Source organism: Pogoniulus pusillus, chromosome 17 (assembly GCF_015220805.1).
Source record: "Pogoniulus pusillus isolate bPogPus1 chromosome 17, bPogPus1.pri, whole genome shotgun sequence".
Taxonomy (NCBI): Eukaryota; Metazoa; Chordata; class Aves; order Piciformes; family Lybiidae; genus Pogoniulus; species Pogoniulus pusillus.
In genome coordinates, this window is record NC_087280.1 from 2,146,590 (window position 1) to 2,169,563 (window position 22,974).

Sequence of the window (22,974 nt, forward strand, 5' to 3'; positions counted from 1 at the left end):
CCTTCTCCCATTGCCTTTGCAGTGCCTCCTGAGTTCCTGAAGCGTCCTGCAAATATCTATGCCCACGAATCGATGGACATCATCTTTGAGTGTGAGGTGACAGGAAAACCTACTCCCACTGTCAAATGGGTCAAGAATGGAGACATGGTGATCCCCAGTGACTACTTCAGGATCGTGGTAAGTGTGTTCTCCACTTGGGAGGGCTTTCAGCTCTTGGCTTGCCAGCAGTCCCCCAGCACACACACAGAGAAAATGGGTTCTCCTATAGGACCAGCTTCCCAAGTGAGGTTTGAGTCCTGGAAGGGGAATTGGTTGCTTTGTGTTGCAGTTGTTGTGTTGAGAGGTTGAGGATTAGGAGCAGGTTCTACACTTTGCAGGGTTCTGCGCTTTGGCCACAACAAATTCAGGCTGGGGCCAGAGTGGCTGAGAGCAGGCAGGCAGAGAGGGAGCTGGGGGTGGTGGCAGAGAGGAGCTGCAGAGGAGGCAGCAGTGCCCAGGTGGGCAGCAGAGCCAATGGCATCCTGGGCTGGCTCAGGAGCAGTGTGGGCAGCAGGACAAGGGAGGTTCTTGTGCCCCTGTGCTCAGCACTGCTCAGGCCACCCCTGCAGTGCTGTGTCCAGTTCTGGGCTCCTGCATTGCAGAGAGCTGCTGAGGTGCTGGAAGGTGTTTGGAGAAGGGCAGCAAGGCTGGGGAGGGGCCTGGAGCACAGCCCTGTGAGGAGAGGCTGAGGGAGCTGGGGGGGTGCAGCCTGCAGCAGAGGAGGCTCAGGGCAGAGCTCATTGCTGCCTGCAGCTGCCTGCAGGGAGGCTGTAGCCAGCTGGGGTTGGGCTCTGCTGCCAGGCAAGCAGCAGCAGAAGAAGGGGACCCAGGCTGAAGCTGTGGCAGGGCAGGTCTGGGCTGGCTGTGAGGAGGAAGCTGCTGGCAGAGAGAGTGATTGGCACTGGAATGGGCTGCCCAGGGAGGTGGTGGAGTGGCTGTGGCTGGAGGTGTTGCAGCCAAGCCTGGCTGGGGCACTTAGTGCCATGGTCTGGTTGGTTGGGCAGGGCTGGGTGCTAGGTTGGGCTGGCTGAGCTTGGAGCTCTCTTCCAGCCTGGCTGATTCTGTGATTCTGTGATTCTAAGTTCTTCACCATGAGACCACATAGCAGCCTTCCAGTACCTGAAGGAGGCTATGAGAAGGATGGAGAGGAACTGTTTGCAAAGGCCTCACAGGATGAGGACATTGGCTACAGACTAGAGCAGAGCAGATGTAAACTGGATGTTAGGAACAGGTTCTGCACCGTGGGGCTGCTGGAACACTGCAACAGGTTGACAAGGTAGTGATTGAGGCCCCATGCCTGGAGACACTCAAGGTGAGGCTCAGAAGGGCTCTGGACAGCCTGCTGTAGTGGAGGATGTCCCTGCTGACTGCAGAGGGGGTTGGACTGGGTGAGCTTTGGAGGTCATTCCCCCTGCAGACCATTCAATAACTTGCTGCTTATGCTGTATGAGTCTGGGTTTTCATACCTCCTTCAGAGACAGACACAAACTCAGTGAGAGAGGTGTGTGTTGGGGGGAATGCCTGGGGTTGGAAGGGGCCTCCAGAGATCTTTGAGTCCCCCCACCCCTACCAAAGCAGAGTCAGCTAGGGCAGGTCACTCAGCAACTCATCCAGATGGAGTTTGGAAGTCTCCAGAGAAAGAGACTCCACAACCTCTGCACAGGCTGCTCCAGGGCTCCAGCATCCTCACAGTAAAGATGTGTTGAGATGGAACCTCCTGTGTTCCAGCTTGTCCCTTGGGCTATGACTGGGCACCACTGGGCACCCCTGGACACCCACCCCTCAGATATGGATAGATGTTGGTCAGATCCCCTCTCAGCCTCCCCTTCTCCAGACTAAACAGCCCCAGGGCTCTCAGCCTTTCTTGAGGGCAGAGATGTTCAGGTCCCCCAGTCATCCTTGTAGCCTCCATTGGACTCTCTGCAGCAGCTCCCTGACTCTCTTGAGCCCAAACCTGGGCAGAGTATTCCAGCTGTGGTCCCACAGCTGAACATGTTACTGTTGAAGCTTGCTGAGGATGATCTTTGCAGCAGCTCCTTGACTCTCTTGAGCCCAAACCTGGGGAGAGTATTCCACCTGTGATCCCACAGCTGAACATGTCAGCATTGAAGCTTGCTGAGGATGATCTGTTTAGCAGCTCCCTGAGTCTCTTGAGCCTAAACCTGGACAGAGTATTCCAGCTGTGGTCCCACAGCTGAACATGTTAGCACTGAAGCTTGCTGAGGATGATCTCTGCAGCAGCTCCCTGACTCTCCTGAGCCTAAACCTGGGCAGAGTATTCCAGCTGTGGTCCCACAGCTGAACATGTTAGCATTGAAGCTTGCTGAGATGATCTCTGCAGCAGCTCCCTGACTCTCTTGAGCCCAAACCTGGGCAGAATATTCCAGCTGTGGTCCCACAGCTGAACATGTCAGCATTGAAGCTTGCTGAGGATGATCTCTGCAGCAGCTCCCTGACTCTCTTGAGCCCAAAGCTGGGCAGAGTATTCCAGCTGTGGTCCCACAGCTGAACATGTCATCATTGAAGCTTGCTGAGGATGATCTCTGCAGCAGCTCCCTGACTCTCTTGAGCCCAAAGCTGGACAGAATATTCCAGCTGTGGTTCCACAGCTGAACATGTTAGCATTGAAGCTTGCTGAGATGATCTCTGCAGCAGCTCCCTGACTCTCTTGAGCCCAAACCTGGGCAGAGTATTCCAGCTGTGGTCCCACAGCTGAACATGTTAGCATTGAAGCTTGCTGAGGATGATCTCTGCAGCAGCTCCCTGACTCTCTTGAGCCCAAACCTGGACAGAGTATTCCAGCTGTGGTCCCACAGCTGAACATGTCAGCATTGAAGCTTGCTGAGGATGATCTCTGCAGCAGCTCCCTGACTCTCCTGAGCCCAAAGCTGGGCAGAGTATTCCAGCTGTGGTCCCACAGCTGAACATGTCAGCATTGAAGCTTGCTGAGGATGATCTCTGCAGCAGCTCCCTGACTCTCTTGAGCCCAAAGCTGGGCAGAGTATTCCAGCTGTGGTCCCACAGCTGAACATGTCATCATTGAAGCTTGCTGAGGATGATCTCTGCAGCAGCTCCCTGACTCTCTTGAGCCCAAAGCTGGACAGAATATTCCAGCTGTGGTTCCACAGCTGAACATGTTAGCATTGAAGCTTGCTGAGATGATCTCTGCAGCAGCTCCCTGACTCTCCTGAGCCCAAACCTGGGCAGAGTATTCCAGCTGTGGTCCCACAGCTGAACATGTCAGCATTGAAGCTTGCTGAGGATGATCTCTGCAGCAGCTCCCTGACTCTCTTGAGCCCAAACCTGGGCAGAGTATTCCAGCTGTGATCCCACAGCTGAACATGTTACAGTTGAAGCTTGCTGAGGATGATCTCTGCAGCAGCTCCCTGACTCTCTTGAGCCCAAACCTGGGCAGAATATTCCAGCTGTGGTCCCACAGCTGAACATGTTAGCATTGAAGCTTGCTGAGGATGATCTTTGCAGCAGCTCCCTGACTCTCCTGAGCCCAAACCTGGACACAATATTCCAGCTGTGGTCCCACAGCTGAACATGTTAGCATTGAAGCTTGCTGAGGATGATCTTTGCAGCAGCTCCCTGACTCTCTTGAGCCCAAAGCTGGGCAGAGTATTCCAGCTGTGGTCCCACAGCTGAACATGTCAGCATTGAAGCTTGCTGAGGATGTTCTCAGCCTGCCTGTATTCTCTGCAGCTGTCTGTGAGCAAGGAACCCTACAATTGGAATCAGGATTTAAAAAGACAAATGCAACTGAGCTGTGGGTTGTGAGTTTTGGCACAGACAGGTAATTTTAGACGTGGTGACAGTCGTTCTTGAGACACAGCTGAGGAGTTAATGGTTGTGTAATTGGCCTACCTGAGGTTGGAGGATTGCAAGAGCGAGCTCCGAAGTCGCAGGCAGCGCTTAAAATACCACCCCAATGGCTGTGGAAATGTTATGACTTGCCCCTGATATGTGATGCTAGAAAATGATAGCCATTAAGAAGAGCTTCTGGCTGCTTTTTGATACCTTTATAATGTGAGGATTCAGTGCAAAAAGGATGCAGTCAGGCAGGAGCTGCAAATCGACTTTGCCGCTGAGCAGCTTCTGATGCCACAGAGCAGCTTCTGCCCAGCACTGATTTCTCTCTGTTGCCACCCATTTCTCAGTGGTGTCTTTTGTTTCTCCCCTTTTTCCTTCCCAGAAAGAACATAACCTGCAAGTTTTGGGGCTGGTGAAATCAGATGAAGGATTCTATCAGTGCATTGCAGAGAACGACGTTGGAAACGCCCAGGCTGGAGCCCAACTGATCATACTTGACCTTGGTAAGCTTCAACCACCACAAGAAGGTTCCTCCCCAGCAGGGCAGGAGGAGGAGGTCCAAGGGGCTGTATCCAGGTGCTGTGGGGGATCTAAAAGTCTGTCTTCTTAAAATGAGAGGGGTTCTGCAGTGTTGCCTTCTGTGCTAGGTAGGAGAAACTCAGGAGTTCCAGAGGATTCACCTCCTAGTTTGGAAAGGATGTAGAGGATTAGTGCAGTACTCATCTGTTAGCCAGGAAGCTGAAAGGTTGCTGCCTGCTGAGCTTCTCATCAAGTGACAGCCTGGCCAAGAGGAAAACAATCCCCAAAGATCACCAAGGGCAGGAAGCAGCAATTCTGCCAGTGAATTCTTTTACACCAAAGTCACAGTCTCACAATATCACAGTCTCACAGTCTCACAGTGTCACAGTATCACCAGGGTTGGAAGAGACCTCACAGATCATCCAGTCCAACCCTTTAGCACAGAGCTCAAGGCCAGACCATGGCACCAAGTGCCACGTCCAGTCCTGCCTTGAACAGCTCCAGGGACGGCGACTCCACCACCTCCCCGGGCAGCCCATTCCAGTGTCCAATGACTCTCTCAGGGAAGAACTTTCTCCTCACCTCCAGCCTAAATCTCCCCTGGCACAGCCTGAGGCTGTGTCCTCTCCTTCTGGTGCTGGCCACCTGAGAGAAGAGAGCAACCTCCTCCTGGCCACAACCTCCCCTCAGGTAGTTGCAGACAGCAATAAGGTCTGCCCTGAGCCTCCTCTTCTCCAGGCTAACCAATCCCAGCTCCCTCAGCCTCTCCTCGTAGGGCTGTGCTCAAGGCCTCTCCCCAGCCTCGTTGCCCTTCTCTGGACACACTCAAGCATCTCAATGTCCCTCCTAAACTGGGGGGCCCAGAACTGAACACAGCACTCAAGGTGAGGTCTAAGCAGTGCAGAGTACAGGGGCAGAATGACCTCCCTGCTCCTGCTGGCCACACCATTCCTGATGCAGGCCAGGATGCCACTGGCTCTCTTGGCCACCTGGGCACACTGCTGGCTCATGTTCAGGTGGGTATCAATCAGCACCCCCAGATCCCTCTCTGTCTGGCTGCTCTCAGCCACTCTGACCCCAGCCTGTATCTCTGCATGGGGTTGCTGTGGCCAAAGTGCAGCACCCTGCACTTGGAGCTATTGAAGCCATCCCCTTGGACTCTGCCCATCTGTCCAGGCGGTCAAGGTCCTGCTGCAGAGCCCTTCTGCCCTCCAACCCAGCCACATCTGCCCCCAGACCCCAGTCATCCTACCGTCAGGAGCCTTTTTGTTCCCCCCTGGCATGCCTGCAAACTGGCACTGCCAGAACGTTTTGGAGTTGCAGCTGCAGTATTGTGCTGCAGTCCTAACTCTGCACACCTCCTTGCCATGGCTCCCAAGGGCACCTTTCACACCCAGCTCCCAGGAGCACCTTTCACACCCAGCTCCCAAGGGCACTTTTCACACCCAGCTCCCAAGGGCACCTTTCCCACCCAGCTCCCAGGAGCACCTTTCCCACCCAGCTCCCAGGAGCACCTTTCACACCCAGCTCCCAGGAGCACCTTTCCCACCCAGCTCCCAGGAGCACCTTTCCCACCCAGCTCCCAGGAGCACCTTTCCCACCCAGCTCCCAGGAGCACCTTTCACACCCAGCTCCCAGGAGCACCTTTCACACCCAGCTCCCAAGGGCACTTTTCACACCCAGCTCCCAGGAGCACCTTTCCCACCCAGCTCCCAGGAGCACCTTTCACACCCAGCTCCCAAGGGCACCTTTCCCACCCAGCTCCCAGGAGCACCTTTCACACCCAGCTCCCAGGAGCACCTTTCACACCCAGCTCCCAAGGGCACCTTTCCCACCCAGCTCCCAGGAGCACCTTTCCCACCCAGCTCCCAGGAGCACCTTTCCCACCCAGCTCCCAGGAGCACCTTTCCCACCCAGCTCCCAGGAGCACCTTTCACACCCAGCTCCCAGGAGCACCTTTCACACCCAGCTCCCAGGAGCACCTTTCACACCCAGCTCCCAAGGGCACCTTTCCCACCCAGCTCCCAGGAGCACCTTTCCCACCCAGCTCCCAGGAGCACCTTTCCCACCCAGCTCCCAGGAGCACCTTTCACACCCAGCTCCCAGGAGCACCTTTCACACCCAGCTCCCAGGAGCACCTTTCACACCCAGCTCCCAGGAGCACCTTTCACACCCAGCTCCCAGGAGCACCTTTCCCACCCAGCTCCCAAGGGCACCTTTCACACCCAGCTCCCAGGAGCACCTTTCCCACCCAGCTCCCAGGAGCACCTTTCACACCCAGCTCCCAAGGGCACCTTTCACACCCAGCTCCCAGGAGCACCTTTCACACACAGCTCCCAGGAGCACCTTTCACACCCAGCTCTCAGGAGCACCTTTCACACCCAGCTCCCAGGAGCACCTTTCACACCCAGCTCCCAGGAGCACCTTTCCCACCCAGCTCCCAGGAGCACCTTTCACACCCAGCTCCCAGGAGCACCTTTCACACCCAGCTCCCAGGAGCACCTTTCACACCCAGCTCCCAGGAGCACCTTTCACACCCAGCTCCCAAGGGCACCTTTCACACCCAGCTCCCAGGAGCAGCTTTCACACCCAGCTCCCAAGGGCACCTTTCCCACCCAGCTCCCAGGAGCACCTTTCCCACCCAGCTCCCAAGGGAGCCTTTCACACCCAGCTCCCAGGAGCACCTTTCCCACCCAGCTCCCAGGAGCACCTTTCCCACCCAGCTCCCAGGAGCACCTTTCCCACCCAGCTCCCAAGGGAGCCTTTCACACCCAGCTCCCAGGAGCACCTTTCCCACCCAGATCCCAGGAGCACCTTTCCCACCCAGCTCCCAGGAGCACCTTTCCCACCCAGCTCCCAGGAGCACCTTTCCCACCCAGCTCCCAGGAGCACCTTTCACACCCAGCTCCCAAGGGCACCTTTCACACCCAGCTCCCAAGGGCACCTTTCACACCCAGCTCCCAGGAGCACCTTTCACGCCCAGCTCCCAGGAGCACCTTTCCCACCCAGCTCCCAGGAGCACCTTTCACACCCAGCTCCCAGGAGCACCTTTCACACCCAGCTCCCAAGGGCACCTTTCCCACCCAGCTCCCAGGAGCACCTTTCACACCCAGCTCCCAAGGGCACCTTTCACACCCAGCTCCCAAGGGCACCTTTCACACCCAGCTCCCAGGGGCACCTTTCCCACCCAGCTCCCAGGAGCACCTTTCCCACCCAGCTCCCAAGGGCACCTTTCCCACCCAGCTCCCAAGAACACCTCTCCTTTGGAGATCAGCTCTTCAAGTTCATAAGACCCCAAGGTCCTCACCAGGGTAGGAACTTGTTATATATCACCAAAGAATCACAACATGGAAGGGACCTCTGGAGACTTAAAGCAGATCTGCCCAGAGCAGGGTTTTAGTGGAAGATTAAGACTTAGGACCAAGTTCTGCACCAGGAGGATGCTGGAACACTGCAACAGGTTGCCCAGGGAGGTGATTGAGACCCTATGCCTGGAGATATTCAAGATGAAGCTGGACAGGGCTTTGGGCAGCCTGCTCTAGTGGAGGATGTCCCTGCTGAGTGGAGGGGGTTGGACTGGATGAGTTTTAGAGGCCTCTTCCAACCCAGGTGGTTCTATGCTTGTAGGGTGCCCAGGATTGCAACTTGAACATCATCCTGGGCAACCTGCTCCAGGTGTCCCCACCTCAGCAGGGGGCTGGGCAAGATGACCATGGAATCAGAGAGTCAGGCAGGGCTGGAAGGGAGCACAAGGAGCAGGCAGTGCCAACCCCCCTGCCATGCCCAGGGACACCCTACCCTAGAGCAGCCTCACCACAGCCTCAGCCAGCCTGGCCTCAAACACCTCCAGCCATGGGGCCTCAACCCCCTCCCTGGGCAACCCATTCCAGCCTCTCACCACTCTCCTGCTCAACAACTTCCTCCTCACCTCCAGCCTCACTCTCCCCACCTCCACCTTTGCTCCCTTCCTCCCACTCCTGCCACTCTCTCACAGCCTCAAAAGTTCCTCCCCAGCTTTTTTGGAGCCCCCTTCAGACCCTGCAAGGCCACAAGAAGGTCCCCTGGGAGCCTCCTCTGCTCCAGACTGAACAGCTCCAACTCCTAGAATCAGGCAGAGTTGGAAGGGAGCACAAGGAGCAGCCAGTTCCAACCCCCCTGCCATGCCCAGGGACACCCTACCCTAGAGCAGCCTGGCCTGAGTGATCTGACAGGTTGGATTGGATGATCTTGCAGGTCTCTTCCAATCTGGTTGATTCTCTGATCTCCAGAGGTCCCTTCCCACCCCCACCATGCAGAGAGTCTGTGAATTCCCCTCTGAGAAGCCAGCCCCTTAAAAGAGAGCTGTGGTGCTGAGGAGCATGGTTTGGTGGTGAGCTGGTGGTGCTGCTGCTTTGGCAGTTGCATCAGATGCTCTTGGGGTGGGGGAGGGTCTCTTTGAAGCAGGACAATTCCATGATTCTGTCTTCAGCAGCCTCTCTATTCAACCTAACTCTGTGCTTTGGGGACTTATGTCCTGCCTGCCTTTTTTGGGGGGGGTACTGTGTCACAACTCTGATTTCTCCTGGATTGGGCTGGAAAGGCTTTCATAGAATCAGAGAATCATAGACTGAAGCAGGTTGGAAGAGAGCTCCAAGCTCAGCCAGCCCAACCTAGCACCCAGCCCTGGCCAGTCATCTAGACCATGGCACTAAGTGCCTCATGCAGGCTTTTCTTGAACACCTCCAGGGATGAAGCCTCCACCACCTCCCTGGGCAGCCCATTCCAATGCCAATCACTCTCTCTGCCAACAACTTCCTCCTCACAGCCAGCCTATACTTCCCCCAGCACAACTTGAGACTGTGTCCCCTTCTTCTGCTGCTGGCTGCCTGGCAGCAGAGCCCAACCCCACCTGGCTACAGCCTCCCTGCAGGCAGCTGCAGGCAGCAATGAGCTCTGCCCTGAGCCTCCTCTGCTGCAGGCTGCACCCCCCAGCTCCCTCAGCCTCTCCTCATAGGGTTTGTGTTCCAGGCCCCTCAAGAGCTTTGTTGCCCTTCTCTGGACACCTTCCAGCACCTCAGCATCTCTCTGCAATGCAGGAGCCCAGAGCTGGACACAGCACTGCAGGGGTGGCCTGAGCAGTGCTGAGCACAGGGGCAGAAGAACCTCCCTTGTCCTGCTGCCCACACTGCTCCTGAGCCAGCCCAGGATGCCATTGGCTCTGCTGCCCACCTGGGCACTCTGCTGGCTCAGCTTCAGCCTACTATCTATCAGTACCCCCAGGTCCCTTTCCTCCTGGCTGCTCTCAGCCACTCAGTCCCCAGCCTGTAGTGCTGCTTGGGGTTATTGTGGCCAATAACCTTTAGGCGGAGCAAGCTTGTGTCTGGTCAGGGGCCCTTCACACTTGAGCTTTGCATCTGTTAGACCTAGGTTTGGCCTTCCACACACAAAGTGAAGTGCCCTGAGAGAGAGAGTCTCCTTTTTTTCTGTGGGGGGGTTGTGCTCTGGAGCTCCTCCTGACTCCTCCTTGGGCTGTGCAGGGGGGGGACAGTCCGCGGCTGGCTGAAGAGCTGCTCGTACTACCCTCCACCACCTGGGAAGGGAATGCTGCTGCCTCTGCTGCATTCAGAAGCTTGACTGCCCTCAGAGCTGGGGTCCTTCAGCCTCTCTATGGGGCATCTGGATCCAGCAGGAGCCTGCTGGCAGCAGGTTGCCAGGCAGCAGCATCCAGAGCCGTTTGCTTTGTGCTCTCCGCGCTCCTCACCCGATGAGAGCTCCCAGAGCTCTCCGGAGGAAGCGTTACTCCTGATTTTCCACCTCTGAAACCAGGCTGGATAATTGATGCCCTTGGCTTTTGAAGCCCTGCCCAAGTTTGTGTTTCCACCCCTGCTTCCCAAGGAGTGGTTTGCCAATGACTTTTACTGGCATTATTTCAGTCCCTGCGGGCTTCACTCTTCCTCCTTCCCCTCCTGCCTTGTTTTCACCTTCCTGCTCTACTCTGGCACCTTCCTGCTCTACTCAGTGTCCTCAGGGACCTTTGCCTTCTAATGCTGTCCTTTTTCTTTTGCATGCTGCCAAAGGATTTGTGTTGGTGGAGTCTCACTGGGGGTGTAAAGATGCAGCCCTGGGCTCTGTGTGCTCCCTGTTGCACGCTGATGCTTTTAGCCGCCGCTCTCCCGCGCCTGGTACCTGCCTGGAAGGGACCTTTGGCTGCTGCTGGGGTGGAGTAGTGGCACAGCAAGCAGTGCAGTTAGGAGTGGATGTGCTGTGTCTTAGTTGTGCTGGGTGGAAACTGGCACAGGCAGCTGAAGCAGATGAAGCTCTCTGCTGTTTGCTGCCTTCTCCCAACGGCAGAGAAGGAAGCGGTGGGGCGAGAGGGTTAGGGGATGCTGGACAGCAGGAGGGTTAGGAGAGCTGTGGCTGAGAGCCCTGGGGTGGTTAGTCTGGAGAAGAGAAGGCAGAGAGGGGATCTGGTCAGTGTCTATCAGGAGCTGAGGGGTGGGGGTCGAGTGGAGGGGGCCAAGCTCTTATGGGTGCTGCACAGCAATGAGGTCCTGTTCAGTATCTTTAGTGATGATCTGGAAGGCTGGGCCCAGAGAGTGGTGGTGAATGGTGCCACATGCAGCTGGCAGCTGGCACCAGTGCTGTGCCCCAGGGATCAGTGTAGGGCCCAGAGAGTGGTGGTGAACGGAGCCACATCCAGCTGGCAGCTGGCACCATTGGTGTGCCCCAGGGGTCACTGCTGGGCCCAGAGAGTGGTGGTGAATGGAGCCACATGCAGCTGGCAGCTGGCACCAGTGCTGTGCCCCAGGGAGCAGTGCTGGGCACAGTCCTGGTCAATATCTTTGTTGATGATCTGGAGCAGGGGATTGAGTCCAGCAGCAGTCAGTTTGCAGATGGCACCAAGCTAGGAGCAGCTGTGGAGCTGTGGGAGGGCAGCAGAGCCCTGCAGAGGGACCTGGCCAGGCTGCATGGGTGGGCAGAGGCCAAGGGGATGAGACTGAACAAGGCCAAGGGCAGGTTCTGCACTTTGGCCACAACAACCCCAAGCAGCACCAGAGGCTGGGGCCAGAGTGGCTGAGAGCAGGCAGGCAGAGAGGGAGCTGGGGGTGGTGGCAGAGAGGAGCTGAAGAGGAGGCAGCAGTGCCCAGGTGGGCAGCAGAGCCAATGGCATCCTGGGCTGGCTCAGGAGCAGTGTGGGCAGCAGGACAAGGGAGGTTCTTGTGCCCCTGTGCTCAGCACTGCTCAGGCCACCCCTGCAGTGCTGTGTCCAGCTCTGGGCTCCTGCATTGCAGAGAGATGCTGAGGTGCTGGAAGGTGTTTGGAGAAGGGCAGCAAGGCTGGGGAGGGGCCTGGAGCACAGCCCTGTGAGGAGAGGCTGAGGGAGCTGGGGGGGTGCAGCCTGCAGCAGAGGAGGCTCAGGGCAGAGCTGATTGCTGCCTGCAGCTGCCTGCAGGGAGGCTGTAGCCAGCTGGGGTTGGGCTCTGCTGCCAGGCAGGCAGCAGCAGAAGAAGGGGACCCAGGCTGAAGCTGTGGCAGGGCAGGTCTGGGCTGGCTGTGAGGAGGAAGTTCCTGGCAGAGAGAGTGATTGGCACTGGAATGGGCTGCCCAGGGAGGTGGTGGAGTGGCTGTCCCCCAGACTTTGCTTCAACACCTCCAGGCACAGGGCAGTGGTGGAAGCTGAGGCAGAGGAAGTGCCATGGCAACAGGAGGAGGAATTTCTTCCCTGTGAGGGGCTGCCCAGGGAGGGCTGTGGAGTCCCTCTCTGGAAATACTCCAAACCCACCTGGATGTGTTCCTGTGTGATCTGCTCTGGGTGCTCCTGCTCTGCAGGGGGGGTTAGACTGGGTGAGCTTTGGAGGTCCCTTCCAGCCCCTGCCCTTCTGTGGTGCTGTGATTCCAGACCCCCTTTTGGCAGCATTATTGGGTGTGCCCTGTGAAAACCCCACCAGTGGATACCTTGGGCTTGGCTTCCTGAAGGGGAAGATGGCAGTGCCAAGCCTGAGACCTTCAGGCTTGCCCTGTGGCCCTGCCCTTCTCCAGTGGATCTGGCAGTGCTCAGCATGGCCACTGGGGGAACTGTGTGAAAAGAAGAGGTGGTAAGAAGGAGAGGGAGGTGCCTTTGGTGGAGGGGATGATGGGGGAAGAGGGGACAGATGGTTCCCTGTCACCACCATCTGAGAGGCATTTGACAAGTGCTCAGGCACCAAAAAACAACCCAAGAAAGAACTAAGAGTGATTCTTGAATGCTGCCTGAAGAGAAATCCTAGACTGTAAACAAATATGCCACGTTATTTGCAGGGCAACTTCCAAACAGGGCTTGAGTTGGCACTGTCTCAGCTTCAGGATTCCACAGCAAGTGGCTCTGGTGCCTTTAGATGGTGCTGAGCTCCATCCTGTGTCGTGGTGGTCACAGCATCAGGTGGAGGACCTGGAAGTGCTTCTGGCATCCAGCAGTAGACCAAGCCAAGGTGGTTTTGGAGTGGGAGTATCCTGGAGGAAGCTCTTGACAGTGAGAGTGGTGAGACAATGGCACAGATTGAGAGAGGTGAGACACTGGCACAGGTTGAGAGAGGTGAGACACTGGCACAGATTGAGGGAGGTGAGACACTGGCACAGGTTGGGGGAGGTGAAACACTGGCACAGGTTGAGGGAGGTGAGACACTGGCACAGATTGAGGGAGGTGAGACACTGGCACAGGTTGGGGGAGGTGAGACACTGGCACAGGTTGGGGGAGGTGAGAGACTGGCACAGGTTGAGGGAGGTGAGACACTGGCACAGGTTGAGGGTGGTGAAACACTGGCACAAGTTGAGGGAGGTGAGAGACTGGCACAGGTTGTGGGAGGTGAGACACTGGCACAGGTTGAGGGAGGTGAGACACTGGCACAGGTTGAGGGTGGTGAGACACTGGCACAGGTTGAGGGAGGTGAGACACTGGCACAGGTTGAGGGTGGTGAAACACTGGCACAGGTTGAGGGAGGTGAGACACTGGCACAGGTTAAGGGTGGTGAGACACTGGCACAGGTTGAGGGAGGTGAGACACTGGCACAGGTTGAGGGTGGTGAGACACTGGCACAGGTTAAGGGTGGTGAGAGAGTGGCACAGGTTGATGGAAGTGAGACACTGGCACAGGTTGAGGGTGGTGAGACACAGGCACAGATTGAAGGGGGTGAGACACTGGCACAGGTTGAAGGGGGTGAGACACTGGCACAGGTTGAAGGGGGTGAGACACTGGCAGAAGTTGAGGGTGGTGAGACCCTGGCACAGGTTTCCCAGGGAGGTTGTGGAAGCCTCATCCCTGGAGGTTTTTAAGTCATAGAACCATAGAATCAACCAGCTTGGAAGAGGCCTCCAAGAGCATCCAGTCAAGTCCAGGCTGGATGTGCCTCTGGGCAACCTGATCTAGTGTGAGGTGTCCCTGCCCATGGCAGGGTGGATGGAGCTGGATGATCCTTGAGGTCCCTTTCAGCCCTGACACTTCTGTGTTCCTATTAGACACATCCAGCTGGCTGCAGGGACACTGAACTAGAGGACCTTTAAATGTCCCTTTCAACCCAACCCAGTCCATGCTTCTACTTGGAGCACTTAGGTTAGAGACCTCAGGCCACTTCCCCTCTCACCACTGCAGACACAGAGAAGCTTTCAGCTCTGCCTTATGCACACATCTTCACATAGAACATGGAATCAGGCAGGTTGGAAGAGAGCTCCAAGCTCAGCCAGCCCAACCTAGCACCCAGCCCTGGCCAGTCATAGACTCAAGCAGGTTGGAAGAGAGCTCCAGGATCAGCCAGCACAACCTAGCACCCAGCCCTGGCCAGTCATAGAGTCATAGGATCAAACACATTGGAAGAGAGCTCCAAGCTCACCCATGCCAACCTAGCACCCAGCCCTGGCCAATCATAGACTCAAGCAGGTTGGAAGAGAGCTCCAAGCTCAGCCAGCCCAACCTAGCACCCAGCCCTGGCCAGTCATAGACTCAAGCAGGTTGGAAGAGAGCTCCAAGCTCACCCAGCCCAACCTAGCACCCAGCCCTGGCCAGTCATAGACTCAAGCAGGCTGGAAGAGAGCTTCAAGCTCATCCAGCCCAACCTAGCACCCAGCCCTGGCCAGTCATAGAACCATGCAGGGTGGAAGAGAGCTCCAAGCTCACCTAGCCCAACCTAGCACCCAGCCCTGGCCAGTCATAGACTCAAGCAGGTTGGAAGAGAGCTCCAAGCTCAGCCAGCCCAACCTAGCACCCAGTCCTGGCCAGTCACAGACTCAAGCAGGTTGGAAGAGAGCTCCAAGCTCAGCCAGCCCAACCTAGCACCCAGCCCTGGCCAGTCACAGACTCAAGCAGGTTGGAAGAGAGCTCCAAGCTCAGCCAGCCCAACCTAGCACCCAGCCCTGGCCAGTCACAGACTCAAGCAGGTTGGAAGAGAGCTCCAAGCTCATCCATCCCAACCTAGCACCCAGCCCTGGCCAGTCATAGAGTCATAGGATCAAACACATTGGAAGAGAGCTCCAAGCTCAGCCATCCCAACCTAGCACCCAGCCCTGGCCAGTCATAGACTCAAGCAGGCTGGAAGAGAGCTCCAAGCTCATCCAGCCCAACCTAGCACCCAGCCCTGCCCAACCAACCAGACCATGGCACTGAGTGCCCCAGCCAGGCTTGGCTGCAACACCTCCAGGGATGGGGATTTGCTTCCAGACATCCTCCTCCTTTTTTGCAAGGAAAGAATCCTCTGGCACAATCCTGCCAAAGCAATGAACTGAAGCACCACGACCTGGCCACAGCAGAGGATTCCACAGGTCCTGCCCCTCCCTGCCTTTGTGCCATCCCTGCTGCCTCAGGTGGTACCAGAGGGGCTCCCTAGCGAGCTTGGCAGCCTCATTTGGAGAGCTGTGCCTGAGGAACATAAACAGCATCTGAAAGCACAACCTGACTTCAAGCAGGGCTTTGTGACAGCCAAGCTAAGCTCTGGCAGTGTTTTGTTCCTGCTTGTGTACACACTGTAAACAAGACAGTCTGCTTCTCCCCTGCAGCGTTGGGTTTGGGGGGTGGCTGGGAAGGGATTGGGTTGGATTTTAGTTGGCCTTTGCTTAGCTGTCAGTCCTCAGTGAAAGGCAGCCTCTGGGCTGCTGAGCAGAGAATGGTTTGGGTTGAAATGGACAGCTAAAGGTCATCTATCAGTGGCTGTCAGGAGGATGGAGCCAGGCAATCATCTGTCAGAGAGTGACAGCAGCAGCATGCATCTGGGGAAGAGGCATTACACAAGCCAGTGGCACCCCAGGACTGTTTCATCCTAGCCCAGGGAGGTGGTGGAGTGGCTGTGGCTGGAGGTGTTGAAGCCAAGCCTGGCTGGGGCACTTAGTGCCATGGTGTGGTTGGTTGGGCAGGGCTGGGTGCTAGGTTGGGCTGGCTGAGCTTGGAGCTCTCTTCCAACCTGCTTGATTCTGTGATTCTAGGCTCTCCTCAGGGATCCCAGTGACAGGAGGAGAGGCAATGGACAGAAGCTCAATCCACTTCAAACATGAGTTTGGTGTGTGGGTGCTGGAACCCTGGAGCAGGCTGCCCAGAGAGGTTGTGGAGTCATAGAATCAGAGATCATAGAATCAGGCAGGTTGGAAGAGAGCTCCAAGCTCAGCCAGCCCAACCTAGCACCCAGCCCTGCCCAACCAACCACACCATGGCACTAAGTGCCCCAGCCAGGCTTGGCTGCAACACCTCCAGCCACAGCCACTCCACCACCTCCCTGGGCAGCCCATTCCAGTGCCAATCACTCTCTCTGCCAGGAACTTCCTCCTCACAGCCAGCCTAGACCTGCCCTGGCACAGCTTCAGCCTGGGTCCCCTTCTTCTGGTGCTGGCTGCCTGGCAGCAGAGCCCAACCCCAGCTGGCTACAGCCTGCAATTAGAGCAGGCTGGGGATTCAACCACCTCCATGGGCAGCCTGTTCCAGGGCCTGAGCACTCTTCCAGAAAATAGCCTTTTTCTGATATCTAACCTGACCCTCCCCTTGTGCAACTTGAGGCCATTTCCTCACATTCCAAAACTTGATTCTTTCTGGAGAGCAGCCCTGAGGAGAGGCACTTGGGGGTGCTGCTGGAGGAGAAGCTGCACAGGAGCCAGCAGTGAGCACTTGCAGCCCAGAAAGCCAAGCAGAGGCTGGGCTGCAGCAGCAGCAGTGTGGCCAGCAGGGCCAGGGAGGGGATTCTGTCCCTCTGCTCTGCTCTGCTGAGAGCCCACCTGGAGTGCTGCATCCAGCTCTGGAGCCCCTGGGCCAAGAGGGCTGTGGAGATGCTGGAGAGTGTCCAGAGCAGGGCCAGGAGGATGCTGAGAGGCTGCAGCAGCTCTGCTGTGAGCACAGCCTGAAAGAGCTGGGGCTGTTCAGTCTGGAGCAGAGGAGGCTCCCAGGGGACCTTCTGGTGGCCTTGCAGGGTCTGAAGGGGGCTCCAAAAAAGCTGGGGAGGGACTTTTGAGGCTGTGAGGGAGTGTCAGGAGTGGAGGGAATGGAGCAAAGGTGGAGGTGGGGAGAGTGAGGCTGGAGGGGAGGAGGAAGTTGTTGAGCAGGAGAGTGGTGAGAGGCTGGAATGGGTTGCCCAGGGAGGGGGTTGAGGCCCCATGGCTGGAGGTGTTTGAGGCCAGGCTGGCTGAGGCTGTGGTCAGGCTGCTCTAGGGTAGGGTGTCCCTGGGCATGGCAGGGGGGTTGGCATTGCCTGATCCTTGTGCTCCCTTCCAGCCCTGCCTGATTCTGTGAGTGACACAAGGGAAGAGAGACTCACACCCACATCTAACTCTGCCTTGCCTGATGAAATGGGTGCAAGTTTCTCATTTGAAGCCCTGAAGCTTTCTTGGCTTCCTCTCTGGACAGCCTGGGGCAGTGCCTCACTTAGCATCAAGGTCTTCTTTCTCTCCAGTCTGAACCTCCCTCTTTCAGTTCAGTCCATCCCCTCCTTGCCTTGTCACAACAGACCCTGCTCAAATCTCTGTCCCCAGCTTTCTGATTGGTGTCTTTAAGCACTGAAAGGCCACCAGAAGGTCTCCATGAAGTCTTCTCTTCTCCAGGCTGGACAAGCCCAACTCTCTCAGCAGTGCCCTGCCAGCACTGCAGTGTCCTCCTCTGCAGCAAGTCCCTTTCTGTGCTCTGCTGAGTGCTCCAGAGCTGGCCCCAGCAGCTGATGTCTGTCCCAATGGCTGGGAGGCTCTTTCCATTTGGTTAGCTTCATGTCTTGACTCAGCCTTATTTCAAGAGTGACCTTTATTGATTCCCTCTTTCTGAGCCCTGCTCATAGATAATCCTCTAGAAAACTCCAAACCTCTTCAACCAACCCACCCCAGGTCCCAAACTTCTTGAACATCAACTTCACAGAGCTGAGGCAGCAGCAGCTCAGGGTTCAGCAGGCTGCTGCTAGGTTCAGGTTGGTGTGTGGCTGAGGTAAGCAGCTCTAATTCAGCTGCAATTAGTGCTAGATGAATGTTTGCCAGCCTGTGGTGAGGGGCAGGAAAGCATAACAGAATTGATAGGATGCTTTGATAGGGCTGAGTAGTTTCCAGTCCTTCTTTTTCATGACTGCATTTCCAGTTGGCTTGGCAAAGAGATTCAAAGGCCAAGTGCAGGCCAGGGACAAGCAGAGCCCCTCAGGGATCAGGCCTGGCCCCAGGCTTGGTCAGCATCTCTGTGGGTGCCATGGGCAGAGGCACTGAGTGCAGCCTCAGCAAGTTTGCTGCCCACACCAAGCTGTGTGGTGCAGCAGCCAGGCTGGAGGGCAGGATCCATGCAGAGGGAGCTGGGCAGGCTGCAGAGGTGGGCACAAGCCAAGCTCAGGAGGTCCAACGAGACCAAGGGCAAGGTCCTGCAGCTGGCTGGAGGCAATGGCAAGCAGCAATCCAGGCTGGGCAGTGCCAGGCTGGAGAGCAGCCCTGAGGAGAGGCACTTGGGGGTGCTGCTGGAGGAGAAGCTGCACAGGAGCCAGCAGTGAGCACTTGCAGCCCAGAAAGCCAAGCAGAGGCTGGGCTGCAGCAGCAGCAGTGTGGCCAGCAGGGCCAGGGAGGGGATTCTCACCCTCTGCTGCGTTCTGCTGAGAGCCCACCTGGAGTGCTGCATCCAGCTCTGGAGCCCCTGGGCCAAGAGGGCTGTGGAGATGCTGGAGAGTGTCCAGAGCAGGGCCAGGAGGATGCTGAGAGGCTGCAGCAGCTCTGCTGTGAGCACAGCCTGAAAGAGTTGGGGCTGTGCAGGCTGGAGCAGAGGAGGCTCCCAGGGGACCTTCTGGTGGCCTTGGTGGCTTTGTTGTTTTCTTACTTAGCTGTAGACCATGCTGAGGAGACAGGAGGGCATGGCTGATGAGGAGAGGCTAAGGGCCTCCAGACACCTTCCAGCACCTCAGCAGCTCTCTGCAATGGAGGAGCCCAGAGCTGGACACAGCACTGCAGGGGTGGCCTGAGCAGTGCTGAGCACAGGGGCACAAGAACCTCCCTTGTCCTGCTGCCCACACTGCTCCTCAGCCAGCCCAGGATGCCACTGGCTCTGCTGCCCACCTGGGCACTGCTGCCTCCTCTGCAGCTCCTCTCTGCCACCACCCCCAGCTCCCTCTCTGCCTGCCTGCTCTCAGCCCCTCTGGCCCCAGTGTGTCCTCCTTAGGGCAGAATAGAGGTGTAGGAGAACCTCCCTCAACCTGCTGGTCACACTCTTCTTGATGCACTCCAGCAGCCCATTGGCCTTGTTGGCTGCCAGGGCACACTGCTGGCTCCTAGTGACCTTCTTGTCCCCTGATCACAACCCTCTGAGCTCTGTGATTCACTCCCATCTCCACCTCCCACCACTGAAACCTCTGCTGTCAATCTGCTTAAAGCCTGTTTCCAGCTGGGTAGGCAGGGATGTGTTTGGCTTTTGTCCTTCTGTTTGGGGGTTGTTTTGGGTTTGGTAGTTTGAGTCTCATGATCCAAACCCACCCAAGAGCCTTTTGTTCTGTACATCCTCTCCAGCAATCCTGGCCTCTGATGTGCCCAGCTGGGCTCCTGCCCGGGCACAGAGGTGAGGCTGCCAGGGCCACGTGGCGTGCGTCAGCCAGCTCCAGCAACACCTCCCTGAGCAGGCAGGGAGGACCCAAATTGCTTCCTCTGCCACCAGAGCACTGAGTGGGGTGGAATGGCAGTAGGAAGGGTGTTCCTTATCACAATGAGGTTTATGACTTCCTTCATAAAACAGGCTGAGGGGCAGGAGGTGTTCACAGCATCACAGGATGTTAGGGGTTGGAAGGGACCTCTGGAGATCTTCCAGTCCAACTCCCCTGCCAGAGCTGGGGCAGGTTGCACAGGAACACAGCCAGATGGGTCTTGAGAGGCTCCAGAGAAGGAGACTCCACAGCCTCCCTGGGCAGCCTGTACCAGGGCTCTGGGACCCTTCCAGGCAAGAAGTTCCTCTTCGTGTTGAGCTGGAACTTCCAGAGCTGGAGTTTGCATCTATTTTCCCTTGTCCTATCCCAGGGCACAACTGAGCAGAGTTTGTCCCCTCACTCTTGACCCCCAGCCCTCAGATATTGGCAAACATTGATTAGAATCACAGTCATAGAATCAATCAGGTTGGAAGAGACCTCCAAGCTTATCCAGCCCAGCCTAGCACCCAGCCCTGGCCAATAACAGAATCAAGCAGGTTGGAAGAGAGCTCCAAGCTCACCCAGCCCAACCTAGCACCCAGCCCTGGCCAATCATAGACTCAAGCAGGCAGGGAGAGAGCTCCAAGCTCAGCCAGCCCAACCTAGCACCCAGCCCTGCCCAACCAACCAGACCATGGCACTAAGTGCCCCAGCCAGGCTTGGCTTCAACACCTCCAGCCACGGCCACTCCACCACCTCCCTGGGCAGGCCATTCCAGTGCCAATCACTCTCTCTGCCAGGAACTTCCTCCTCACAGCCAGCCCAGACCTGCCCTGCCACAGCTTCAGCCTGGGTCCCCTTCTTCTGCTGCTGGCTGCCTGGCAGCAGAGCCCAACCCCAGCTGGCTACAGCCTCCCTGCAGGCAGCAATGAGCTCTGCCCTGAGCCTCCTCTGCTGCAGGCTGCACCCCCCCAGCTCCCTCAGCCTCTCCTCACAGGGCTGTGCTCCAGGCCCCTCCCCAGCCTTGCTGCCCTGCTCCAAACACCTTCCAGCACCTCAGCATCTCTCTGCAATGGAGGAGCCCAGAGCTGGACACAGCACTGCAGGGGTGGCCTGAGCAGTGCTGAGCACAGGGGCACAAGAACCTCCCTTGTCCTGCTGCCCACACTGCTCCTGAGCCAGCCCAGGATGCCATTGGCTCTGCTGCCCACCTGGGCACTGCTGCCTCCTCTGCAGCTCCTCTCTGCCACCACCCCCAGCTCCCTCTCTGCCTGCCTGCTCTCAGCCACTCTGGCCCCAGCCTCTAGTGCTGCTTGGGGTTGTTGTGGCCAAAGGGCAGAACCCTGCCCTTGGCCTTGTTCAGTCTCATCCCCTTGGCCTCTGCCCACCCATGCAGCCTGGCCAGGTCCCTCTACAGGGCTCTGCTACCCTCCCACAGCTCCACAGCTGCTCCTAGCTTGGTGCCATCTGCAAACTGACTGCTGCTGGACTCAATCCCCTGCTCCAGAGCATCGCTAAAGGTAGTGACCAGGACTGTGCCCAGCACTGGCCCCTGGATGACAGAGGACACTAACTCCAGAGCATCCTTCCAGTACCTGAAGGGGGCTATAGGAGAGCTGGGAAGGGACATCTGACTTAGTGATAGGATGAAGGGGAATGTATTGAAGCTTGAGGAGGGGAGATTGAGAGTGGAGATGAGGCAGAAATTCTCTCCAATGAGGGTGGAGACTCATTGCCACTGCCTGACTGCTCTCAGCCACTCTGGCCCCAGTGTGTCCTACTTAGGGCAGAGTAGAGGGATAGGAGAACCTCTTTGGACCTGCTGGCCACACGTGCACCCCAGGAGACCTTTGGCCTTCTTGTCCCCTCTGCTGGCCTGTGGCTGCCTCATTGCCCACCAGTGCTCCCAAGCCCTTCTCCCCTGAGCTGCTCTCCAGCAGGTCCCCCTCACCTCTCCCTGGTGCAGGAGGTTGTTCCTCCCCAGGTGCAGAAGCCTGCACTTGCCCTTGTTGAGCTTCCTACGTTTCTCAGGCTGGAGCCTGAGAGACAGGAAAACACTGAAAGGGCTTTTTGACTGTAACTGTGACTTTGTGAGCAGCTAAGTGTGGCCAAGAGTAGCCTCACGATGGCCACTGACTGCTTCTGGAAGTGTTTCTGCATCTTAGTTTCATCCATTTCAATCCTGTTGGGCTGAGGTGGGCTGGGGCAGTGCCAAGCTGATGACCACAGGAGGCTGGCAGGGGTAATTGGCCTCATCCAGGTCATTCAGATGAGAGCAGCCAAGCTGCAGCAGATAACATCCCCACGCCGCTGCGCCCTGTCCCCTGGGATCCTTGGAATGTTGTTGCTCAGGGCAGGAGGAAGGCCTGGGAATGCCAATAATGGACCACAGGAGAGGGGAAACAAAAAAAGAGGGGGAGGAAAAAGGAAATCTAAAGCAGAGAGGCCTGCCAAGGTGGAAAATATTCCTGATGCTGAGCCAACACAGAGAGCATCCCAGGCACAGGCTTCCAGCTGCAGCAGAGCTGTTTGCAAACGGTCACAGCAGCATCCTGGGAGGGTGATGTGGTGATGGTGATGGTGATGGTGATAAGAGCACTACAGACACACAGGCTGCTTGTTATCTGACCCCAGTGAAGCAGCAGGGGTGAGTTTGTTATGGGTGATGAAGCTGGAGACGCCTGGAGCACAAACCCTGTGAGGAGAGGCTGAGGGAGCTGGGGGGGTGCAGCCTGCAGCAGAGGAGGCTCAGGGCAGAGCTCATTGCTGCCTGCAGCTGCCTGCAGGGAGGCTGTAGCCAGCTGGGGTTGGGCTCTGCTGCCAGGCAGCCAGCAGCAGAAGAAGGGGACCCAGGCTGAAGCTGTGGCAGGGCAGGTCTGGGCTGGCTGTGAGGAGGAAGTTGCTGGCAGAGAGAGTGATTGGCACTGGAATGGGCTGCCCAGGGAGGTGGTGGAGTGGCTGTGGCTGGAGGTGTTGCAGCCAAGCCTGGCTGGGGCACTTAGTGCCATGGTCTGGTTGGTTGGGCAGGGCTGGGTGCTAGGTTGGGCTGGGTGAGCTTGGAGCTCTCTGCCAACCTGCCTGGTTCTATGATTGGCCAGGGCTGGGTGCTAGGTTGGGCTGGCTGAGCTTGGAGCTCTCTTCCAACCTGCCTGATTCTATGACTGGCCAGGGCTGGGTGCTAGGTTGGGCTGGCTGAGCTTGGAGCTCTCTTCCAACCTGCTTGAGTCTATGACTGGCCAGGGCTGGGTGCTAGGTTGGCCTGGCTGAGCTTGGAGCTCTCTTCCAGCCTGCTTGGTTCTATGACTGGCCAGGGCTGGGTGCTAGGTTGGCCTGGCTGAGCTTGGAGCTCTCTTCCAGCCTGCTTGGTTCCATGAGTCTTTGATTCTCGCTTGCTCTGTACAGCTCCCTGCTTGGAGGCTGCAGTGAGGTGGTTGTTGGTCTCTCCTCTGGCGACAGGAGAAGAGGAAGCAGCCCCAAGCTGCAGCAGGGGAGCTCTTTTCCAAGGAGAAGGAATCTCTGAACCTTCCAGCCTGCAGTAAAGAGTAGTGAA

At 57.2% G+C, this 22,974-nt stretch overlaps 1 protein-coding gene across 8 annotated transcripts in view; it reads left to right on the plus strand.

Moving 5' to 3' along the window:
- Positions 1–22,974, plus strand: part of NEO1 (neogenin 1) — a 311,645-nt gene that overhangs the window by 168,383 nt on the left and 120,288 nt on the right. For all 8 annotated transcript variants that reach the window (XM_064157224.1, XM_064157230.1, XM_064157225.1 and 5 more), the window contains 2 exons: positions 23–177; positions 4,238–4,358. In XM_064157224.1, coding sequence (XP_064013294.1) covers positions 23–177; positions 4,238–4,358 — 276 coding nt within the window. The remainder of the gene's footprint in view (positions 1–22; positions 178–4,237; positions 4,359–22,974) is intronic.